This window comes from Stylophora pistillata, chromosome 14 (genome assembly GCF_964205215.1).
Source record: "Stylophora pistillata chromosome 14, jaStyPist1.2, whole genome shotgun sequence".
In the NCBI taxonomy this organism is placed as follows: Eukaryota; Metazoa; Cnidaria; class Anthozoa; order Scleractinia; family Pocilloporidae; genus Stylophora; species Stylophora pistillata.
The window spans coordinates 22,823,530-22,846,450 of NC_142532.1; the positions used below are offsets into that span (position 1 = coordinate 22,823,530).

A 22,921-nucleotide genomic window follows, 5' to 3' on the forward strand; every position below is an offset into this window, starting at 1 on the left:
ATGGTACCACAAATGTGGAATCATGTGGGGAGACCTTATAGCTTCACCCCGATCCTGGAATCAGCACTGCACTGACTCGACTTTTGCTTGTTGGTAAGTGTTCGCTCCTTTCCCTAGTGGTTGGGAGTTTGTTTTGGTTTGTTTTTGTGGTTTCTGAGGATTTTTGTTGGATAAGTGAGTACCTGCCGGGAGGGAAAACTTGCAACTTTCTTCCTCCTTGGCAGTGTTTTTTCTTTGGTTCTGTTTGGTCGCCCATCCCTTTTTTGGGATTTCTCGGTCGATCCGAACTTGCTTTTCTTTTTGCTTTTTCTCTGTTTCGGTCACCCATCCCTTTGGGTTGGGTCCGAACTTCAGCATGGTCGTGTCCTTTAATAGGACTATCGACGTCGATTGTCAGGGGCTCCCTGAGGAGGTACTTTTTTCGCAAGCGGTTGGTCTGTTGCTGGGTTTTTTCGACCGAGAGTCTGATCATCGGGTGGCTGCGGTGCAGGCATGCCCTGGCCGTGTTGCCAGAGTCACTTTTGCAGAGAACGGGGATGTTGCTAAGTTATTTTTTGAGGAGTTAGGTGTCATCAAGTTGGGTGATGTAGAGTGTAGGGTGGTCAAGCCTCCTCCTCCTCCACCCCAGCTTACTACTGTTGTAGTTTCTTGGTTCCCCTTTGAGGGATCAAACGACGCCATCAGCACAGCTTTGTCTGCATATGGTACGGTCAAATCTGTTCGCAATCAGGTTTGGCCCGGAAGGCCTTCAGTGTCCACCGGGTCACGCATCGTCCAAATGGTCATTAGGAATGTCATTCCACCGTTTATCCCTATCCGCGGTGTTCGTTGTAAAACTTGGTATAGGGGGCAACCCCTCCAGTGTGGGACTTGCCGGAAAGTTGGCCACAAGTCAGCTGATTGTCCTCTCAAAGGAAAATGCTTCCGGTGTCATCAAGATGGGCACTTGGCTCGGAATTGTAAGGTGACCGTGGCTGCTCCAGCTGAGGCTGACGCCCCTGTGGTTACAGAGAACGGTGTGGCTGTTCCTCCAGTGGAGATCACTCCCGCCGAAGAAGAGACCCCCGTCACTGCTATTGAAGACTCTGAAGATGAAGTTGGTTCACCTCCAGACTCTGATGCAAGCGAAGACCGGTTCGCCTCTTGTGAAACGACTGGAAATGAGGTTATTATACCAGCAACCGAGGGTTTTGCTAACCCTGCTGACTCTGACATGGCTGGTGAAAGTGGTCCCTGGACCACTGTTTCCCGGAAACGCCCCGCTTCCTCTGTTCCCGTTTCAGTTAAGAGGACTCAACAGGCCCCATCTAAAAGTCCTGTGGTTTCACCCATGAGTGATATCCGCAATGGCCCTGATGTTTTCCTTGAAGTTCCGGAATTGGCAGCCTGTTCTGCAGACCACCGTGCAATCCTGTGGGAGATTGCGGTTGATTATCGCAAACCGCCTGATCAGCGAAAACGTTTTTGCCGTTGGACTTCAGATCCCCGCTTTATTGGTTTGAGAGATGAGGACTTTAAGACTGCTATAGAATTTTGCAACAAAAAGTTCCCAAAGTAATTAATTAAGGTCATAAAAAAATAAAAAAAAATAAAATAATTAGTTAAGTAATGAGCGGGTGTGTTTAATTTTTGGGTGTGAGTGTGTTAATTTTTAAGTGAGGTGGGGTTCGATTCCCCAGCGAGTTTGGCGTCTGGTGGCCCTCGTTTCTGGTGGTCCCCTTCCCTAAGGCATTGCACGTAAGCCAGTGGGTTGGGATTAGACATGTAGGTCGGCGGGATTGCACCTCCCTTCATCGGGGCCCGGCCGTCCACCTTAAACATAAAAAAAAACTGCACTGATGAGGCCCAGGATTTACTCCTCCACCTCCACAGTATTCACTCTGCTTTGGGATTCTGCGCAGGATCACTCTTGGGGCACGGACTCTTGTGAGTATTTGTCTTTTGGTCGATTTTAGTCCTCTTTCGCCTTTTTATCTTTCGGCGTTTTTCGGACTTCTTCGGCAACCCTGCCGATTTCCGGCTTCGTGCCGATTTCGGAGGGTTTTTTCGGTCCTTTCTTCGGCCTTTCTCGACCGTGGTTTCCGGGTGTTCGGCGTTTTCCGATTTTTCCGGTGTGTTTTCGGCGAAACAAAACTTTTCGGTCGCCCATCCAGTTTTGGGCTGTGTTGCGTGGGGCCGAACTCACGTTTCTTGTTGAGTCTTGGACACTACAAAATCTTAATTATGGTTGGTTTCCAAAGAACCATTGACATACGTTGTAATTTGTTCCCTAATGGGACAAGTTCCACACAAATAATTAGTTATATAGATGCCCACTTCCAAGAGAAAACTGGGCATGTTGCTAAAGTTGTGTCTATCCAGCAGTGCCCCGGTTTTATTGCCAGGGTGACTTTTGATGATGAAAAGGGTGCATTAGCTATGTTCCACTATCAGGAATGTGGGTCGGTGGTTCTTAATGGGGTCGAATGTGAGGTCATTTCTCCCCCCCCACCACCCCCTCAAGTTAGTATGGTCGTCGTCCACTGGTTTCCTTATGAGGGTCCAGTGGAATCAGTTAAGAACGCGCTTTCAAGCTATGGTGAGATCAAGTCTGTCCGCCATCAAATGTGGCCTGGCAAGCCGTCAGTCTCTACTGGCTGCCGTCTTGTCAAAATGGTTGTCAAAAAGGAAATCCCTCGTTTCATTTCCATCGGGGGTATTCGCTGCAAGGTGTGGTACCGTGACCAGCCTTGGCGATGCGATATTTGTAGACAAGTTGGACACGCGGAAAACAGTGCCCTGAAAAGGGTAAGTGCCGCCGCTGCCACAAGGCGGGGCATTTTGCTAGGGAGTGTACATCTGCATGGATCCTTCCCCAGGCCCCCCCGGTGGCCCCTGGGGCCCCGGTTGGTAGCGCTGGTGGGGAGGAAGAGGCTGGCGATGATGGGGGTGACATAGATGAGGGCGACGCTGCTGAGGCGGCTGGTGATATCGAGTGCGAAGACGCTGTCGATGGTGATAGTGAAGCCGAACCCTTGGTGGGTGAAGCGGCCTCCCAGGTGTCAGGCATGGAATTGGGCACCCCTGTTTTGGACTCCAGCGGCCAACTGGTACAGGCACAGATTCCTGTCGTCCCCCCGGCCAGTGGTGACCCTGTGGCCGATGGGATAGCGGCTAGTACCCAGGCCTCGGTGTCGGGTACTCCTCTCTTTGAGGAGGAGGCTTATGCTACCCAGGCAGTCCAAATGCTGTCTGTTGCAGCTAATAGTTTTGTTAGACAACTTGCTGATAGTGCCCCACAAGAGGTTGAGTTCGCTGAGTATCTAACCAATGCCAGCGCTAATACTGATCTTTCTCCTCGGACTGGGTCAGAGAGTAATGTCAGTAATTGTAAAGGAAATAGTGAGGCTCCGAATGATGAGCAAACTAGAGGGGCAGACGCCTCGGGTAAGACCCCTTCTGGGTCAACTGAAAATAATGATAGTGAACTAGTGTCTAGTAATGAAGTAAATGGTGGTACTGACAGTGCCCCTAATTCAATTAGTGTAGTTAACGTTAATCACGGTAGCGCTACTGATAATTTATCTAGTAAAGGGGAAACTGCAAGTGTGGTCCCTGCTAAAGTAAATAGTAAAGAGGATAAGAATGCCAAAAAAGGCTCTACTAGTGGTAAAGGTACCAGTAAGAATAATGTTAGCTCTTTGGCTCTGGCTGACGAGCTTTCCGAAATGGATACAGCTCCGGCCATGGCTACTCGTAAGAGGCCTGCATCGGACGCTGGTTCTGAGTCAACCCCCCAAGAACCGGATCCAGAACCTCCGGCTACGTCGGCTTTGTCCCGGCGTAAGAAGCTTGCAAAACCATCTGCAGCAGTATTGGGTAAGGCTGGCAAGAGGTCCTCGGGCGGTAAGAAGAAGACCTAAGCATGATGGCTTCCCTTTTGTGCGCAGTGATGGCTCTTTCCATCCTTACCTTAAACTGTAATGGTCTGCGGGACCAGTCTAAAAGGTTTGGCCTTCTGCAGTGGTTGCGTTCCCTCCCCGTGAAGGTTGATGTTGTCTGCCTGCAAGAAACTCATTGTGTCACTCTGGCTGAGTGTTCTTTGTGGTTTTCATCGTCCGGCTTTTCGTCTGTGTTGGCTCCTGGTTCTGTTCACTCGTGTGGTTGTGTTATTCTCTATCGTTCTTCTTTATCTCTTCTAAACTCCTGGTCTGCCGATGGTCGTTATCTGCAATGTGAATTCTCTCTCTTTGGCAAAGTCTTCCGTGTGGTCTGTGTCTATGCCCCTAACTGCAACCCTGCGCGGAATAAATTCCTTGATGACCTCCATTCAAAAGTCGATCCATCTGTCCCTACTGTGCTTACTGGGGATTTCAACGCCGTCTTTGACCGAGCCCTTGACCGGCGTGGTTCTGAACCTGCAAGTTCATACAGAGACAGTTCCTCTTCGCTGGCCCAGCTTTTCGAGGCATGTTGTGTTATGGATGTGTGGCGTTACCTCCATCCCTCCTCCTCGGGTTTCACCTGGACCAGGTGGGATGGCAGTTTGGCGTCGCGCATTGATCTGTTTGGGGTGCCCTTTGCCTGGCTCCCATCGGTGTCCTCTTGCGCTATGTACTGCTGCCCCTTTTCGGACCACAGTGCAGTAGTGCTGTCTGTCTCTGTTCCCGACGTCGTCCCACCTGGGCCAGGCTACTGGAAACTGAACATATCCATGTTAGATGACCCGGAATATTGCCAGCTCGTTAGGGAAGAGTGGATTTCGTGGCGTCGTACCCTTCCTGGCTTCCCCTCTCTCGCCAAATGGTGGGACCGCGGGAAAGGACGGATAAAAGGCCTTACCATCAGGTACTGTCGCAAAAAGTCATCTCAAACAACTGCATCGAGGGCTGCCCTCGTTCGCTTGATCGATCATCTTCGGGCCAAGCTGGATGCTGGCATGACCTCCTGCGCGGGCCCTTACCGATCTGCGCTGGCGGATCTGGCAGCTATGGACACCTACGTTGCGAAGGGTGCTCAAGTGCGATCAAGAGTTAAGTGGGTTGAGGAGGGTGAGTCCTCCTCGGCCTATTTCTTCCGCCTGGAAAAGAAGCGGTCTGCCGACCGCCGCATCTCTGCGCTGAGAGAGCCCGGTGGCTCTATTGTTTCTTCTTCTGTTGCTTTGTGTGCCACTCTCGGCTCTTTCTATTCCGACTTATATACGGCTTCTCCTACTGACACTTTGATCCAATCTTCTCTTTTGGGTAATCTGTCTTCTGTCCTTCCGCGAGATCGGGCTGATAGTTGTGAGGGCCTCCTCACCCCCCTCGAGGTCTATGAGGCTCTCAAGGGCATGAAGCGGAACAAGGCTCCTGGACTGGATGGCCTTCCAGCGGAGTTCTATCTTCGTTTCTGGGACGTAGTCGGTGCTGATCTCGTAGCTGTTCTTAACGACTGTTTTTCCTCCGGTTCTTTGTCTCTCTCTCAGCGTAGAGGTGTGATCTCGTTGTCTTTTAAAAAGGGGGATCGTCTTGATCCAAAGAATTGGCGTCCCATTTCGCTGTTGAATGTCGACTATAAACTGGCATCACGAACCATTGCTGGCCGGCTCCTCCGTGTCATTCACCTGGTCGTGCACCGGGACCAGACGTGTGGAGTGCCGGGTCGGTTCATAGGGGAGAATGTCACTTTTCTCCGTGATGTTGTGAGTTATGCGGAGTCTACGGGCACCGCGGTTGCAATCTTATCTCTCGACCAAGAAAAGGCCTTCGACCGGGTGGATTGGGGCTTTCTGCGATCTACCCTTGTCACCATGGGTTTCGGCCCCCAATTCATTGCTTGGGTAGACTTGTTCTACAGGCAGGTCCAAAGTGCCATTAATGTAAATGGTCATCTGACACCGTTTTTCGGTCTCTCGCGAGGTGTCCGGCAGGGGTGTCCCCTGTCTCCTCTGTTGTACGTTTTGGTTTGGGAGGTCCTTGCCTGTAGTATTCGCTCCAACCCCCGTATCGTTGGCCTTTCCCTCCCGGGGTGTCCCCCACTATCCCCCATATCTCAGTATGCTGACGACACGTCGTTAATTTTAACATCCGACGATGGGATCAAAGCTGCTCTGGAAGTTTATCATCAGTATGAGCGGGCGTCCGGGTCAAAGATCAATTTCGGAAAGTCCAAGGGCCTTTGGTTGGGCGGCTGGCGGGGCCGTACGGACTCCCCCGTCCCTTTCGATTAAACACCTTCGAAACTCAAGGTCCTTGGAGTGTTTATCGGTCCTGGTAACCTGGAAGAGGATAATTGGCGCCCGCGCATTTCTGCGGTGGACCATGTTCTCAAATCCTGGCGTTCACGTGTTCTGACCTTTCGGGGCAAGGCTCTCGTTATTAATGCTCTCGCCCTCTCCCGGGTCTGGTATGTGGCGTCACTCATCCACATGCCGGCTTGGGTGGAGACGGAGCTTACTCGACTTGTGTTTTCATTCTTTTGGTCTGGCAAGCGGGAGCTCGTCGCCCGCGCTGCAGTAGTGCAGCCAGCTCTTTTTGGTGGTTTTTCAGTGGTCAGTGTTCGCTTCAAGGTGTGGGCTCTTCTGGGTCAATGGGTGAGGAGGTTTGCCTCCTCTCCCTCCAGTTGGGTCACACCGATGTCGTTTTGGTTTCAGTCTGTCCTTGGTGTCTCTCCTCTCGTTGCGTTTTCCCGCCCTTTTTCTGTTGACTCTAGAGCCTTGCCACCATTCTACCAGTCTCTGATCCTGGCGTGGCGGAAACTTGATGGGTCTTTTGCCACGTCCAGGGATTGCCTTGTTTATGCTTCTTCGTCTCCTTTGGTCTGTTCCCCTGTTGTCAGCATGTCTTCTAAGTCATGCTATTTGTATCTCCTTTCTGAGAACATGGTCCAGCCCCGTTGTGTGTACAAGGATGAACTTCAATTCCCTAATCTTGATTGGCCTGCCACATGGCGTACCCTGTCTATGTTCGACCTGGATCGTCGTGTCACCAACCTTAACTGGAAGATTGCGCATGGCGTTCTGTACACCGCTCGGCGTCTCTCTCTTTTTGGTTTGTCGGTTTCTCCGTTCTGTTTTTGCGGTCCCCAGGTTGAGTCACTTGAGCATCTGTTTTACTATTGTCCGCTTGCTCAGAGTGTTCTCTCCTGGGTCCAGTCTTTGTTGTTCGTTTTCTCCCCTATGAGTCCTGTCATTCTTTTACGTCATGTTCTTTTCGGGTTTAAGACGAGTGAATTGATTTCTGTCCCTTGGGGTTTCGTCTACCTTCTTAATGTTTCTAAGTACTGTATTTGGTTGTGTAGGAACGATTACCGGTTCCGTAATGTTCGTCCTGGTGCCGTTGCGGTGATTGCGTCCATTAAAGCCCGCTTGAAGTTTTATCTACCTCTAGCCTTCAGGCGGTGCAAATCTAGCAGACGTCGTCGCTTCTTCCACAGACAGTGGTGCGCTCGTGGCGTTATTGCTTCTGTCTCAGGCAACTCTCTGGTTTTCAATCTTTAGTTCTCCCCCTTCTCCCCCGTGTGTTCCTGTGTCCGTCATGTTGCCTTTTGTGCTGGGTCTCCTTCATTGGTGTACTGCACAGGGGTTTTGTTCCGTCTCAGTCCTGTTGTGTCTGTCATGTAGCTACTTGTGCTGGGTCTCCTTCATTGGTGTACTGCACAGTGGTTCCGTTCTATTCATGTTTTTGTTTGCTTTTGTCCCTACTGTTGTAGGTAAGTGTGTCAGCGGGTATGCGTGAGTGTATTATTTTGGTGCTTTGACTAACCATTATCACTAATCTGAGCATGTGAGTTTAATCTTTGAAAGTGTGTGATTAACCTGGGCGGTGGGGTTCGATCCCCCAGCGAGTTTGGCGTCCTGGTGGCCCTCCGTTTATGGCGGTCCCAACCCTCAAGCCCTTGCACTCTGGCGGCGGGTTTGGATTGGACATTTAGGTCGGCAGGCATTGCACCGCCCTCACGGGAGCCTGGCCGTCCGCCTTAAACATAAAAAAAACTGCATTGATGAGGCCCAGAAGGCCGAAACAGTGCAAAGTTGGTCGTGGTTTTTGGATTACCAAGCCGATATTCAAACTAGAGGTTAGTTTGCCCTTTGGGCCTTCATTTATTTGCTTTTGATTATGGAATCTGCTGAGAATTTAGAGATATTTTGAACGCCGCGGATGAAACTGCCGAAAACTCGTCTATTGTCAATGGAGAATCATAAGCATCGAGAGCTGCCCGTACCTCGGGCACAAGTTCCATAATTAGAGAACAACACGTGTGGCCTGTAGAGAATAACATGCCACAGCGGCCTAGAACCGCCTTCTTTACTCCCAACAAATTAACGACCGCCCGCTCTGTATTCGACTTGCTCGCATTTTACGAAGGTAGAACCGACTGACATCCAATGACCACAAAGAAAACTCAACGGCGAAGGGGTTGTTACGTTTAAGTTTATTACTGCCAAGGAAAACTCTCTCCGTCTAAACTCTCTACACATGAACTCGGAAAATTACGCCACTCAAGATGTGGACAAGCCCTTAACTTTCCTGACGACTGTCACCTTACTGCGAAGTCCTACATTATCACCGTGGTAAACATTCCTACGCCCCTAATATCTATAACGGCCTACGTCATAATCGTGTTCGTGTGTGCAAGCCCATCCCGAGTTTTCTTCGCTTCGGGAAATTTCAAATCTTTCTCAAGTACAGCAGCCAGATGCCTACCTGCCGTAAATGCAATTGCCCCGGTCATTTTGCTAATGTATGCCCGAACAAGATATGCTTCAATTGCGATGTTACCGGACAAGAAGCGTCGGAGTGCCCACGCCCAACTCTTTGTTGTATTTGCAGGCTAGAAGGACACTATGGTGTTAATTGCCACGAATACTCATGGGTCTCTCCAGCGGTCCATGGCACCGCAACGGATGAATTGGAGGACGTACACATCGACACGTCTGATGACCAACAATCAATTGATGAAAATCTTCCACTCGCTTCCGCTCTTCCGCCCAGGAAATCCAATAACGAAAATCTTACGCTCGAAAATCTTCCATCCACCGACGAAAATCTTACGCCCGAGAATCTTCCATCCATCGACGAAAATCTTACGCCCGAAGATCTTCCATCCACCGACGAAAATCTTACGCCCGAAAATCTACCATCCACCGACGGCCCTCCACCTAATGACGAAAACCTTACGATCGACCAATCTACCGATTCTTTATCTGCCTCTTCTGAATTGTCGCCAACACCACCTATTTCCTCTGATTCACCGATCCTTAACCCTCAAGGCCTTATTACCTCAACTAAACCCGCTAAACTGAAATCTCGCCGTACAGCTGCCCGTCTCACCAAACCATCTCTCGCCTGTTCCAGAAAACCAACTACACCTACTCTTGTCACCGGAAAACCTCGCTCAGAGATACCTGTTCCAACCTCAACACCCATCTCTTCTTTAGACACCCCTGCAAACGACATGGAAACTACACACGACCTCAAACGAAAATCCTCCGACCTCTCTCCATTTCGTAAAGAAACCTCTACCCCAGGAAAGAAAAAAGGAAAAATTAGAAACTAAAAAGAAAAAACAAAGTAATTCCTTTCATGTTTTTTCTGAAGCGAGTCTTTCTTCCTAAACATCTTTAAACTATTGACTATCAATGCGAGGGGCATGAGGAATCCCCTCACCTACAACTATTTCTTTGATTTAGAAGAAATCAAATAAATAGTTCTTTTGAAAAGAAGTCTTTTGATTTTTGTTTTGTACAAGAGACGTTTATTAGTTCTGAGTCTCTGATCAAGGCCGCGTCTCATCTCTGGCCGGGACGTAGTTTTTGGACCCCTGCCATCGGCCGACATGGCCGAGTGGCAACCCTGATTTCCCCTAAAATTTCAGATGAAGTCATATCTTGGAAGAAAGACTCGCACGGTCGTATCGTCAGTATCCTGATCAGAACCAATGATGTTGATTTGAACTTAGTAAATATTTACGCTCCCACCAATCCATTTGAACGGAAAGTTTTTTTCGACTTTCTCCATGACTTTTTTTATTCCGTCCTCGGCGACTATCATTGGCGGGGATTTTAACTGTTATGATAACGCTTTAGACAAATTTGTGGGCAATGTCTCTTTTCATAAAGATTACGAGCCAGTGAAAAGTGTTTTCACTCTTACCGATGTATGGTGTAATTTGCACCCTAAACAAAGGCAATTTACGTGGTTCAATTCCACCTCAACAATTGCAAGCAGACTCGATAAATTTCTCATCTCTAAGGACTTGCTCTCCCCTGAGACGAAGTGTGATATCTTTCCTTGTTCATTTTCTGATCATAACTTTGTCTCCCTTGTTTTGGACTTTCCTAGTAGCATAAAACGCGGTCCTGGTTTATGGAATTTTAACAACTCTCTTTTGAAAGACAAAGATTTCTGTATTGCTATAGAAAATTTAATCGATGATCACATACGTTTGTTACACGCTTTCGTTTGTATCCAAGATTGGTGGGAGTTTGTAAAAGAATCCGTTAAGGAAGAAGCGATCTCCTTTTCGCGTAAGAAACGGAGACGGTTACATAGAGATGAAGTTTTCTTAACCAATAAATTAATTCGACTTCGGCAACGTCAAGTTAATAGTGACACAACCGTCTCCGATTCTATATCCAATACGGAAAGTCGCCTGAAAGCTCTCCGTACCGAAAAAACAGAAGGAATTATGATTCGTAGCCGTGCCAAATGGTTAGAAGAGGGCGAACGCCCTAGCCGATTTTTTTTAATTTCCAGCGAAGTAAAGCGCAAAGATTGCACATCTCTTCAGTGTACGATTCAGACGGCAATGAGCTTTTCTCTCAAGAGGAAATTGCGAAAGTGCACGTGGATTTTTACTCTCGACTCTTTTCTGAAGAGCCGGTAGATGCCGCAATGCAAACCGACCTTTTATATTCTTTGTCTCGTCAACTCACTTCCTATCAGGCATCCTCTTGTGAAGGTGACTTCACGTTCGAGGAAATTACTGTCGCTCTGAATAAAATGAACACAAACAAAGCTCCCGGCCCTGATGGCCTTTCGGTCGAATTTTACTCAAAGTTCTGGGACCGTTTGGGTCCATATCTGTGCCAAGTTTTTAGTGCATGCTCCCAAGCTGGACAGTTGTGCGAGTCTATGAAAACTAGTAATATTCGAGTCATTTCCAAAAAACGGGATCGCAAAGATCTTAAAAATTGGAGGCCAATTTCTTTACTAAATGTCGATTATAAGATACGTTTCAAGTCTCTTTCTCTCCGTCTCTCTAAAGTTTTACAGTTTATCGTTGATCCTGATCAAACCTGATATGTGCCCGGTCGGAAAACTACGTCACACCTACACCCATTGCGGGATATTTTAAACTATATTGAGCGCACTAACGAAACTGGCATTCTACTCAGCCTCGATCAAGAGAAAGCCTTCAATCGAGTTAGTCGCACCTTTTTATTGAATCTGGTAAACCGTTTTGGTTTTGGTTTATCATTCTGCCACTGGGTTAGCACACTATATAATGGTGCTAACATGTAAGTCATCGTTAATGAATGGTTAACTGAACCGATACCTCTGTCTCGCGGAGTGAGACAGGGGGATTCCCTGTCACCTTTGTTGTATATTTTATGTGTTGAAACTCTCCCCTGTAAAATCCGAAAAAATCCCCCCAGAGAAGGTTTTGTTTTACCCGGCGCACGCGGAATAAGATATAAAGTTGGGGTATATGCTGATGATACGACCTGTACTGTTAAATCTACTCGTTCGCTGGCATCTCTCTTTGATAACATTAATATTTATGAACGCGGGTCTGGAGCGCGCCTAAATGTCGCCAAAACGGAGGCCATGTGGTTGGGCGCGTGGCGTACACGGAGCGATCAACCATATGGCCTCAGGCGGTTGACAAAAATGAAAACCTTAGGAGTTATTTTCGGCAATGATACTGAAGTGGATAATTGGCAACCAAAACTTGAGAAGTTGGAAAAACATCTTAATCTCTGCAAATCTCGTTCTCTCTCGCTCGTTGGCAAATCTCTTTTGGTCAATGTCATAGGAATCAGTAAGCTACTCTATCTGTCTTCGGTTCCGTGTGTTCCGTCCGTTCGGTTCCATGCGTTCCCTTGATGGGTTATTTGTAAAGTAAATTCGCTAATTTGGCCTTTAGTTTGGGGCTCTCGTATTGAGACAGTAAGTCGAATGACCTGCCACCAGCCTTTTAACAAAGGTGGCCTCGGAATTTTCAATTTCCAAATCAAAGGTGACTCCTTAAAGCTAGCCTCTTTAGTGTCTAATCTCTCTAACCCCGAAACAAAGTCCTTTTACCTAACCAAATACTTACTGGGATTTAGGCTTGCTTCGTTTCGGCCGGAGTGGCATTTTCTTTGCGACAATTCCACTCCGAGTTCGCATGACTCTACACCATATTACGAAAAATGTTATTCGGCGCTTATCACTCTTCGCGGGATTGTGTCCCGCAAAGATCTAGAGTGGCAAGACTTTGATTTTACCTCTAAGAAATGCTATCAGGCCCTTTTAAGAGAGAATTCTACTTCCCCGATTCTTCACCGTTTTTGGTCCCCCTTTCTTCCTATCGATTTCAAACTTGACAATCTCTGGAAACTGGTTTGAGATGACTCTTCTGAAAACCACAAGAATGATTTGTTGTGGTCAATTGTCTTTCGGGCCATTAAAGTCCGCGATTCCCTAAAACATTGGGGCTATATCGATTCTGATAAATGTGCCTACTGCTCTCGAAAAGAGACAATTGGTCATAGTTTTATTAATTGTTCCCGTGCTAAAAAAGCGTGGTCGTATTTTTCTCCTGTGATCTCCTCTCCCTTGGTAATTTCTTCCCCTCTTGTACTTCTATTTTCCTCTTTCAGTGGGCTCCAGCCGACCCAAAAAATGCGCGACTGGCCCGTTTTCTTATCAAAACGATCTTGTATGGCATTCGGAAGTTTCGTAGTAATGCTACTATTCGCAGTGGAAAGGAAAATCCTGAGGGTATAATCCGTTATATCCTCAATGATATTAAGAAGAGAATTCTCTGTGAGCACTTTTGTCTCCTTTTATCTGACTTCAAAAATTTGTGGGAAGCTCCAGCACTGTGTCAAGTAGAAAATACTACTATCAAAATTCTCGTGTAAGTAGTTAATAGTTGATTTAGTAACTAATTTAATAAATAGATTAATTTTTAACAGTTAGTTCCTTTTAGGTTTCTTTAAATTATCCCTAGCATCACTACATGTTTATTAGTAGCATTAATATTGTATTACTAGAACATTACATTTATTGAACAGACCATTAGCATCACTACATTAGTTAACACTAAACAGATAAATATTAGGTCTACCTCGTATTCTTTGATTATTAACTAGCCTATTAGCCGTACTTTACATTTGTGGAATATTAATAGTAATCTCATTAGCATATTATATTAACGACCATTATAGACTGAACTTTTCCGAACTGCTTAGTTAGTTGGGGCCAAGCCCACGTGCGTTAGCATTTTTATTTTGTAACCTAGGTGGTTTGTTCTGAATAAACCCTTTTCAAAACTTAAAAAAAACTGACTGCAGTTACATAGAGATATATACTTAATTAGACGTTTTGATGTGTAGTATCGCTGAGAATTTTTACGAGTTGTGCCGTATTTTGACGAGCCAGTTGGACCCGTGGGGCTCGTCAAAATACGCAAAAATACTCAGCGACACTACAAAACAAAACTTGTATTAGAAAATTTATCATCCAATACGCCAAAACTGTTATTTCAGTGCGTGCGAATTTTGCGGATATTTCTGGAGTACACTTATCTTGTGATATTTGTACACGTTTCGCGCTTCATTGGTACTCTACGAAACACAGTTGGATAATAAATCCTTCTATGCTTACTCAGACCCTTGTATGCTCATTGATACTTTTGTATTTCAAGTTCCTTTGCTTTCTCTCTATCACTACGATCGCGCTTTTTACCATTTCGCTCCATTTTACCAACTAAACGCCTGGAAAAGGCTTCTTTATTATCAAATGAAAATTTATCGGCACAGGATTTCTTTTGGTGACCAGAAAAACACTACAATAAATATACAATGAAAACCGAAAGAATACGAGATATATGTATAAGACAAACATTTGCAAGCAAGAGAGAAATCCTTCATAAAACCATTAAAATGTACTTGAAATAAACACATATTTACATGTAGTTTTGCGAGTCTACTTTTCTAGTTCGTCAAATCACCGAATAGCGAACTAGTGATAGGAATACACTAACCGTTGAGGGGAAGGTGTGACGTTCAAATAACATTATTGAATAATTCTGAAGAGAAATGAAATGTAAAACGATTGGCAGCCAGCGGTGAAAATTGTTTATAAGATGTAGGGAATCACTGAAATTGTTGACACTTACTTATTGAACGTGACTTATTGAACATCTTCGATCCAAAAAGTGAGGTTTGTTTAACGATTTGTCATCAGAATTTGTCCTACTTTCGGCTGAAAACAGTCTTACAGTGCAAGGTGAACTTGGCCACAAGAAAATGGAACTCATTGTCTGTCAACGAACTGCACTCTAACAGGTCTGTCAGGAATGGTAACCCCTCTCATAAACGGCTCCACATCCTCTGCCTCCGGTGGGTAAGAGATGTCAAACTGCTGCACGATTCTGGCCATCAACAGATGAAGTTCTAACTCGGCAATACGTCGACCGAGGCACATACGTGTGCCGAATCCAAATGGAAGGGAAGCGAAGGCTTCTGTTGCTTCGATCAAAGCACTATCTTTGCTTCGCAGCCATCTCTCTGGTTTAAAGGCTTCAGCGTCTTCAAAAATACTCTCATCTCGCCCCATTTGGTGAACAAGGAACTCAACTTGAGCAGTGCCCCCAGGAATATGGTAGCCTCCTAATACTATATCTTCTTTTGGTCTTCTCGGAACAGCGGATAGAACAGGGTATAGGCGGAGGGTCTCTCGTAACCAGGCCTTCAGGTATGGCATTCGAGCCAGAGTTTCCGGCGTTGCAAAGGTTGAATTTCCTACCACTGAAAGCACTTCCTGTCGAAGAATTTTCTGTTTCTCCGGGTTTTTGGCCAACATATAGAGAACCCATTGCATCGTATTGGACGTAGTATCAACTCCGGCAAACAGGACGTCGATTACGCTCGCCAACAGGTCATCCTTCGTCAGCTTTCCGCTCGACAGGAGGAACTCAAAGAAGCCAGCTCTGTCACGCTCTGTTTCCTTTGATGGTTTGCGTGACTTTTCTTCCAGTTCCTTGATTCGTCTACCGATAAATAGTTCGGCGTAATCGTACATCGTGTCGAAATTATCGAAAAATTTTTTAAATGTGTGTGTCTCGTAGATCCTGTAGAACCAAACAGGTAGTAAGCCAACCTCGACTGCAACCGCCAGAAAATCTCCGACAGCTGTTATGAAGGTCTGTGCCTCTTCGTTTACGTCCTCCTCAAGACAACCAAACCTTTTGTCAAACAACATCTCTGCCACGGACTCAAACGACCATTTGAAAAGTTCATTATCGAGTACACAGACTTCGTTTTCTTTCTCTGACCCTCTGGGCTCTCGAACTGATCGTAATCGGTGAATAAAATCACTGATGATTTCATTGAAACCCGGAGAATAGTCGGCGACTTCTTTCGGTCGCAGCATTCGTTTGCTCAGGACGCTTCGTAACTTGTACCATTCTGCACCATCGGCAAAAAAAACACCTGGAATTTTCTTTCTTTTTTCTCGGTAGAAGTTCAGAGACGGAAAGTCCAGTCTTTCTGGATATTTGGGTTCCGTTCGGAGTAACTTTGCAACATCGACAGGATCAGATAAACTAATAATATCAACGCCTGGCACTTTGTTGCGGAATACTTTCCCATATTTCTTGACATTTTCTGCTTGGATGTCATAAAATCGCTTTCCAAGGGGCTGGCCTTTCCTTCCCACGAAGAACGTCCAAACTGTTCCGAAAAAAGGGATACAGAGGGGACCTGGGATTTCTGAAAAAGGTTTTGGTTTTGGTACATCTTCGACTGAAATGGACGAAAGAGAACTCATCGACGTCGATGGCACGAAACCACGGAGACCATGGTGTTTTTTACGCATGAAAGAAATGGTCCGACCCGATGAGAAAACGAGAGAGTGTGCAGTTTTCGTTTTAACAGTAAACGCCATTTTAAAAAACCTCAGCTAATCCAGGGAATGAATGATTCGTACGGTTTCGATTTCGATGTCTCACATGACCTTGACAACTATATGGTTAGCCTCCCGGTTAGCTCAATGGATAGAGCGCTGGACTGTTGTGCGGGAGGTCGAGGGTTCGAGCCCCGGCCGGACCAACACTCAGGGTCTTAAAATAATTGAGAAGAATTTGCTACCTTTCTATAACATCAAGAAATGGTTAGATATTCTAGTCTTCTCGGATAGGGACGAATAAATGGAGGTCCCGTCTCCTGCAGGGTTGGGGTAGGAGACGTTAATTTCCCACACACGAGATTACTGTGTGATGGATGTCCTCCCCTGGGGTGGGATGGGTGGGATATAGGGCGCACTTAATTTGGAGCCTCGCTCTGTTGTGCGACCCTCACCACACTCTGGTGAAAGTGATTAAATAAATAAATAAGCCAAATGTTGGAAAATTCAACAACTTGCATATTTATATTCAACAACTTATATTTATGCTCAACAAAATATATTTTTATTCAGCAGTTTACAGTTATATTCAACATTTTATATTTGTGTTCAACGACACGTATTTTCTTTTCATATTCAACCAAAATAATTTTCATTCAACAACAATATTTATTCAAATTCAATAACTATCTTTATTTTACTCAACAAAATTAATTGTTCAACTTCAGTCCAAACTTTTTACTCAACAAAAAACAATTATTCAACCTCTACCATGCATAGTTATTTAATGACATACCTTGTATTATGACTAAGCGTTCGAAAGTTCCCGGACATTCAAAATATCGTCATTCAACAAAATTCCCCGCCCCTATTCCCGAACTACCCCCAAACATGAAACCCATTCCCTTCCATGATACGAAGATCATGGACTGGAAGCCGATCATTCAATTTGCGCCAAAAATCACTGAAAATGGCAGCCATAACACTGAACGAAGATTCATTCTTCAATTGCTTTGAGGATATTATGAGCTTGTTAAGTGTTTGAGAAGAGGGAGAAGACAGTATTTCCCGACCATTTATAGAGAGGGTGATCAGCGGTAAAATTTGTCGAAAACATGTTACTGATTGTAAACGAGTGCAAAGGAGAGTTGACTGAGGTTGCTACTAATTTAAGGGTTTTTTCCACAGTTGGTGCCGAAAATTGACAGAACTGGGGTTAAGGAATACTCCAAACCGTACTCACTTAGCAGTATATCTGGTACTTAATTTGGTCACTTAATTCATCTGGATATTTGAGATACTCTCTAACTATCGCTGGTGTCAGCTCAACAGGGTTAAAGCTGAACACACTCGCAAACAAAAGTGGGTGCTTTGACATCTCATCAAGAGCACCAAGGGTAATCAATCCTTTTCTCAACTGATCCAAAGCCATTTTACGTTTTGAAATGACCTCATACATGACCATTGATTGGATCATTTTCCCTTTGGTAGACATCTGAAATAAAATAATGTATTAACAGCAATGCCCGAATAGAATGGTCGGGAAATACTGTCTTCTCCCTCTTCAAAAACATTTAACAAGCTTATAACATCCTCAAAGTAATTGAAGAATGAGTCTTCGTCCAGTGTTATGGCTGCCATTTTGATTCTTGGCGCAAATTGAATGATCGGGTTCCAGTCCATAATCTTCGTATCATGGAAGGGAATGGGTTTCATGTTTGGGGGTAGTTCGGGGGTAAGGGCGGGGAATTTTGTTGAATGACGATATTTTGAATGTCCGGGAACTTTCAAACACTTAGTCATAATAGAAGGTATGTCATTAAATGACTATGCATGGTGGAAGTTGAACAATCATTTTCGTTGGGTAAAAAGTTTTGACTGAAGTTGAACAATTAATTTTGTTGAGTAAAATAAATATAGCTACTGAAGTTGAATAAATATTGTTGTTGAATGAAAATAATTTTGGTTGAATATGAAAAGAAAATGCGTGTCGTTGAACATCAATATAAAATGTTGAATGTAACTGTAAACTGTTGAATAAAAATATATTTTGTTGCGCGTAAATATAAGTTAATGAATATAAATATGCAAGTGGTTGAGTTTTGCAACATTTGGCTAACCATAGACAACGAGGGAACAATTCACCTTGATGAAAACAACAACAAAAATTCGTGACGTAATGATGACGCGACTTCATGGTTTGGTAGCCAATCAGAGGCGAGTATGTAAGAAACGAGGAAATCCTTATGTTTAGCAGAGTGCCTTCGTGTATCGACCGAGTGAAGTTGTGCGCTTCATGATCATCATAGTTAATAGAGTCCCCTCTATTAACTATGGTGATCATTGGTAATTTTTTCTAATGAGAGATGTCTGTTGCTATTGGAATAACGTCTAGTTGTGAATGTACTAGCGTTTGTTTTTCAGTAACCAGCTGTTAAAAAGCCTTCAGCGATGCCGCTTGCTGCGAAGAGAACTAATCTGATCACGTTTGTGAGCGAGGTTATTCATCCGTAGTTTTGAGAAGCTGGAGTGTGTTGTCGGTGGGAACGTAAAACACTTGGGTGATTATCTAAAACTGCGTACGTTACAGCGAATATTTGAACGCCGAGTCATTTCGAACGTCGATGGTATCGAAAAATTATCTTGAACGACAGACGATTGCGTTACGTCTTTTTTTCAAATGGTTTCGTTTGAATACTCACAATGTTCGTTTAAAGCCCTGATTTCGACTAGAAACAAAAAGAGAATATTACATAAAAAATGTCACGGAAAATAAAAGATTCACTTGCGTTCAGTTTCGATGGTCTTGGTGAGACATTCGGCCATCTGAATAAACTTTGAGAGTTAAAACCACGTGTACATTACGATACACTGCACCAAATCAGCTTTCATTTCACTGGTCAGAGTTAAATTTTTGAGGACTTCAAGTTAAGCATGATATGAGAGCCTTAAGTTTACATTGCTAAATATCTTCTACTTGAAAGGTGTCACACTAGAACTTGTAGCCTGCGAACCAGGCGTAATTTGGGAGGCGAGTGCTCATAACCTGCTTGGACGTAGGCGGTAGTTCCTGTTTTTTGAAAGCACGAAGAGCAGCACGGCGAGTATTCGGTCAGCATATCGGACCAAAAAATCTTCTACCCGTCCATTATGGCGACCTAATATTAGCCGTGCTGAATCTTGCGCTTAAAAATACAAACTACCACCTACAAACAGGCTAAAGTGCTCAGTGCTCTTTGAGTTTTACTGCAGAAGGCTGGGGAGAGTTGGGAGAGTCGGGAAAGCCTTCTAGTAGTGCTACTTACTGGCTTTCACGAGAATGATCACACACCATGGTTTGACTCACAGTCTTAATTAAGGTAAAACCTCTTGGGACCGAAGAATAAACGGTGGCGAATGAAAGAGCAGCTAAGTTTCCTTCGCTTAAATGTTAACGGTGTTATCCGCAGAGGTTAATTAAAGCAAGACTCACCTTCTACAGCAGAATAACCAGTCCCACATGAAAGGGCTTCTCTGTAGCTTTCATTTAAATGGTCAAACAATAAAAGGTTCTAGTTTAAACAAAGAGCGACCCCACTTCGGATTGCGGCACACTTTCCGTTGAACCACTCTGTTGAAGAGAACCTGTAACAATTCCAACCGAATTCCCCTGTTGAGCAACCGTGATGCCGAGGTTTGGCGGGGGTGTATTGAAATGAAACTGATTCTGCTGTGGTGAGAAACCAGCTTGCATGCTCTGAGGAAACTGCTGTTGAATGGGGCTAGGGTTGGAGTGTGAAAACTGTGTTGGTGCTGGAGTCGTTGCATTGGCTTAGAAAGGTGATGGGGGTGGAAGCTAAGTGTAGGATGGGTTGGTTGACTGGGTGGAAAGAACTGCGATTGATTTTTCTAGAGGGGTAGAGGAGATACTGGCTGAGGTGGTGGTATAAGAGGAATTGGCTGTAGCTGCTGAGGAATCACTGAGTGAGTCTGCTGACGGACATTAAGGTGGTGGAACTTTGCAAATAAATTCCATAGGTATTTGAGTATTTAAGGATTTGCACAAAGTACTGGAACAGAAACTATAGGACATAAGTCCCTACGAGGTTTAAGCTCTAACAAACCCACCCATCCCACCCATCCCACCCCAGGGGGATCACACAGTAATCTCGTGCGTGGGAAATTAACGTATCCTACCCCTAACCCTGCAGGAGACAGGCCCTCCATTTATTCGTCCCTATCCAAGAAGACTAGAATATTTAACCGTTTCTTGATGTTTTAGAAAGGTAGCATATTCTTCTTAATTATTTTAAGACCTTTAGTGTTGGTCCTGCCGAAGCTCGAACCCTCGACGTAATGGTGGAGGCTGCCGAGAGAAATGTCCCAAAAATTTCCTGAAACTATGTTCTGTGCCCTTGGTCCTTGATCTTGCCAGCTGTTAGTCTGCTGCTGCAAAAGAATTGGTTTCCAACTTGGAAATTTGCGGGTGGGTTTTGCGACTGACCTCTCGACTGGGTTGCCGCAGCTTACTGCGGTCTTAAGTTTGTTTCAGGGTTTATGTTAAAATTCCCACTGTTTTTATCTACCATTCCTTGAGGATTTCTCCCCTGTTGCTGAAAAATGTTATGCAGTTAATTCCATTTTGTCTTTTTTTGTTTGCTGCGGCTAAGTTTATGTTGGAAAGCGCCCAGCCCATGCTCCACACTGACTCTCATGCGCTGTTAATAACCGGAAGTTTGCATCCTGTTCTGTGACTTCCAATCTTGTTTCTGAGGTACTTCAACAGAATCCGACACCTGTGAGCTTGGTTGAGCTCCTTCTCCTTTATCAGGAGTTGAATCCGCTTGGATATCCACGTCTTTTCCGAATTCCAAAGCACTGACGTCGCCAGTTTTTGACGGAGGAGTAGCGCTGGAAGAGTCTTGAGGCATTTCAGTGTCTTCACTAAAGATAGAGAATGCCTGAGAAACGGGCGGAGTTCTGGATTCAGAAGGAGACAGGGACCTGGAGGAGTCTTCCAAACTCTTCATTACGGCATCTAATTTTCCTGAAGAACCGATATTCTCAATAGGAGTCCTACAAGAATACAAGCAGAGATCAGATCACAGTTTCAAAGACCATTAATACAGAAACCTTCAACTGAATGTCAAAAGTAACCTGGGATTGCATTGCTTTTGCCTTACTCCGCTGTGATTGGTCCAAACAACTCGCGTCACTGTCTCGACCAATCAGATGCAAAACCAAAATCAAGCACGACTTGGTCGCCCGCGTTTTCCCACGCCTTAGGCGGTTTGCTTGTTTTTATTCTGAGTTCTCATTGGCTCTTCGGAGTTTTTTTCTTTCTTCTGATTGGCCGTTACGATTATACTTTGGTTTTGGTTGAACGACACTCAATTTAAAACGCACTAACAATGGAAAACCATTATCTCCAAGCCTGGAAAGTAACAAATTTCATCCTTTCAATTTAGAAATTCTGAAAACCTGTTCTTTTTTTATGATAAATGTTTACTTTATAAGAATCTTCTCTTACCTGGCATGATCACCGTCACCACTTCCTGCAAAAGAAAATCAAATCAGCCAAATCAATCTCGTGTTATAATCAATTTCTCAATAGTGCACAATTATTTTGAAACAATAATCAGAGGTTTCGCGATAGGCATAGCAATGGAAATGAAAGGGTATGAGGTTCAAATTCCTCATGGAAGTCAATTTTTCCGTGGTCCCGAGCTCGTGACACGACAAAGTACATCTGAAAAAACACCTTGTCGCACGCACATGGTTTAAATAAAATTCACGCTCTGAAGAATATGTTCAACTATATCGGTTCCATGGTCAAAAACTGAACAATCAAGTTTATCATGAGATTTACCTGCTGGGCTGGCTGCGACTAACAATTCGGCAACACGGTCTTGCTTGGCCTGAACATAGAGGATCAGACGATCATGCAATCCAATGTTAAACATCAACAACACCAACCATTGAGACCATCTCCCAAATTGCAAAACTTAAAAATAGCAACATTTCCGTGCAATGTGATACCACTCTAGCTAACTAAGAATAGACCCTTTTAACTGAAACGGAGACTTTTACCCTCTCTCTATACGAAGAGTTTTGAAAAGACGCCAATTAATTGTTATTACAATCTCCCTCCACTTCTCCCGTAACCAGCCGTGAACATATCTTGTTCCGAAAAGTATCTGGTTGGCAAAAATGTCATCACCTTCAGCAAACTCTATGTTTTCAAAAGCTCATTCGCCATCAGCCCGATGCCGATTTTAGGCAATCGCTCGTCCTCAGACTTGAGGTCGTCTACTGAAAGGTTATGAGAAGACTTCTCAAAGTTCTCTGATAGCAGTTTGTTCTTCATGGCCCTGCTGTCTAGAGTCTTACCGACAATAAAACTCGCCAGTTTTGCATCCAATGATTCATCATCTGATTGATCTTTATCAGAGCTTTGCCGTTCAAATAGGGACACTGGGATACAATTAGCTTTCTTGTCTCCATTAATGGATTTGGATAACTGCTGGCTTTCCTCATCATTATCTTCTGTTCCTGCCGTACATTCTGAATCCGCCGGACTGTTGCCATGCGACTCCTATCCGCTGCTGGACCCTGCTTCGACGGTTGGACAGATTGGTGACGCCCATTTCTTCACCACTTTTATTACCTTGCTGTCCTCGAGCTGGTTCTTTGTTGCAATAGGAAAGCATTTCATTGTCTCTAGCAACTAGAAATCAGAATATTTGAAAATAACAGTTTAGTTGTTCCTTGAAATAATAATAATAGGCTTTATTTATTGAGGGTACATATAATAGTGTGAACTGATAAATTAATGGCCCTTAACAAAAAGAGTATATAAAAAA

General features: G+C 44.8%; 1 protein-coding gene across 1 annotated transcript; it reads right to left on the reverse strand.

The window, feature by feature from the left end:
- Positions 1–13,931: 13,931 nt before the first annotated feature.
- Positions 13,932–16,121, reverse strand: LOC148717106 (cytochrome P450 10-like). Its single transcript, XM_088745776.1, has one exon. The coding sequence runs from the start codon at positions 16,119–16,121 to the stop codon at positions 14,490–14,492; it is 1,632 nt and encodes a 543-aa protein (XP_088601902.1). The 3' UTR covers positions 13,932–14,489.
- Between the last annotated feature and the right edge of the window lie 6,800 nt (positions 16,122–22,921).

Bases quoted from the DNA above. Each gene is read 5' to 3' on its own strand.
- LOC148717106 (XM_088745776.1), bottom strand. From the start codon at position 16,121: ATGGCGTTTACTGTTAAAACGAAAACTGCACACTCTCTCGTTTTCTCA.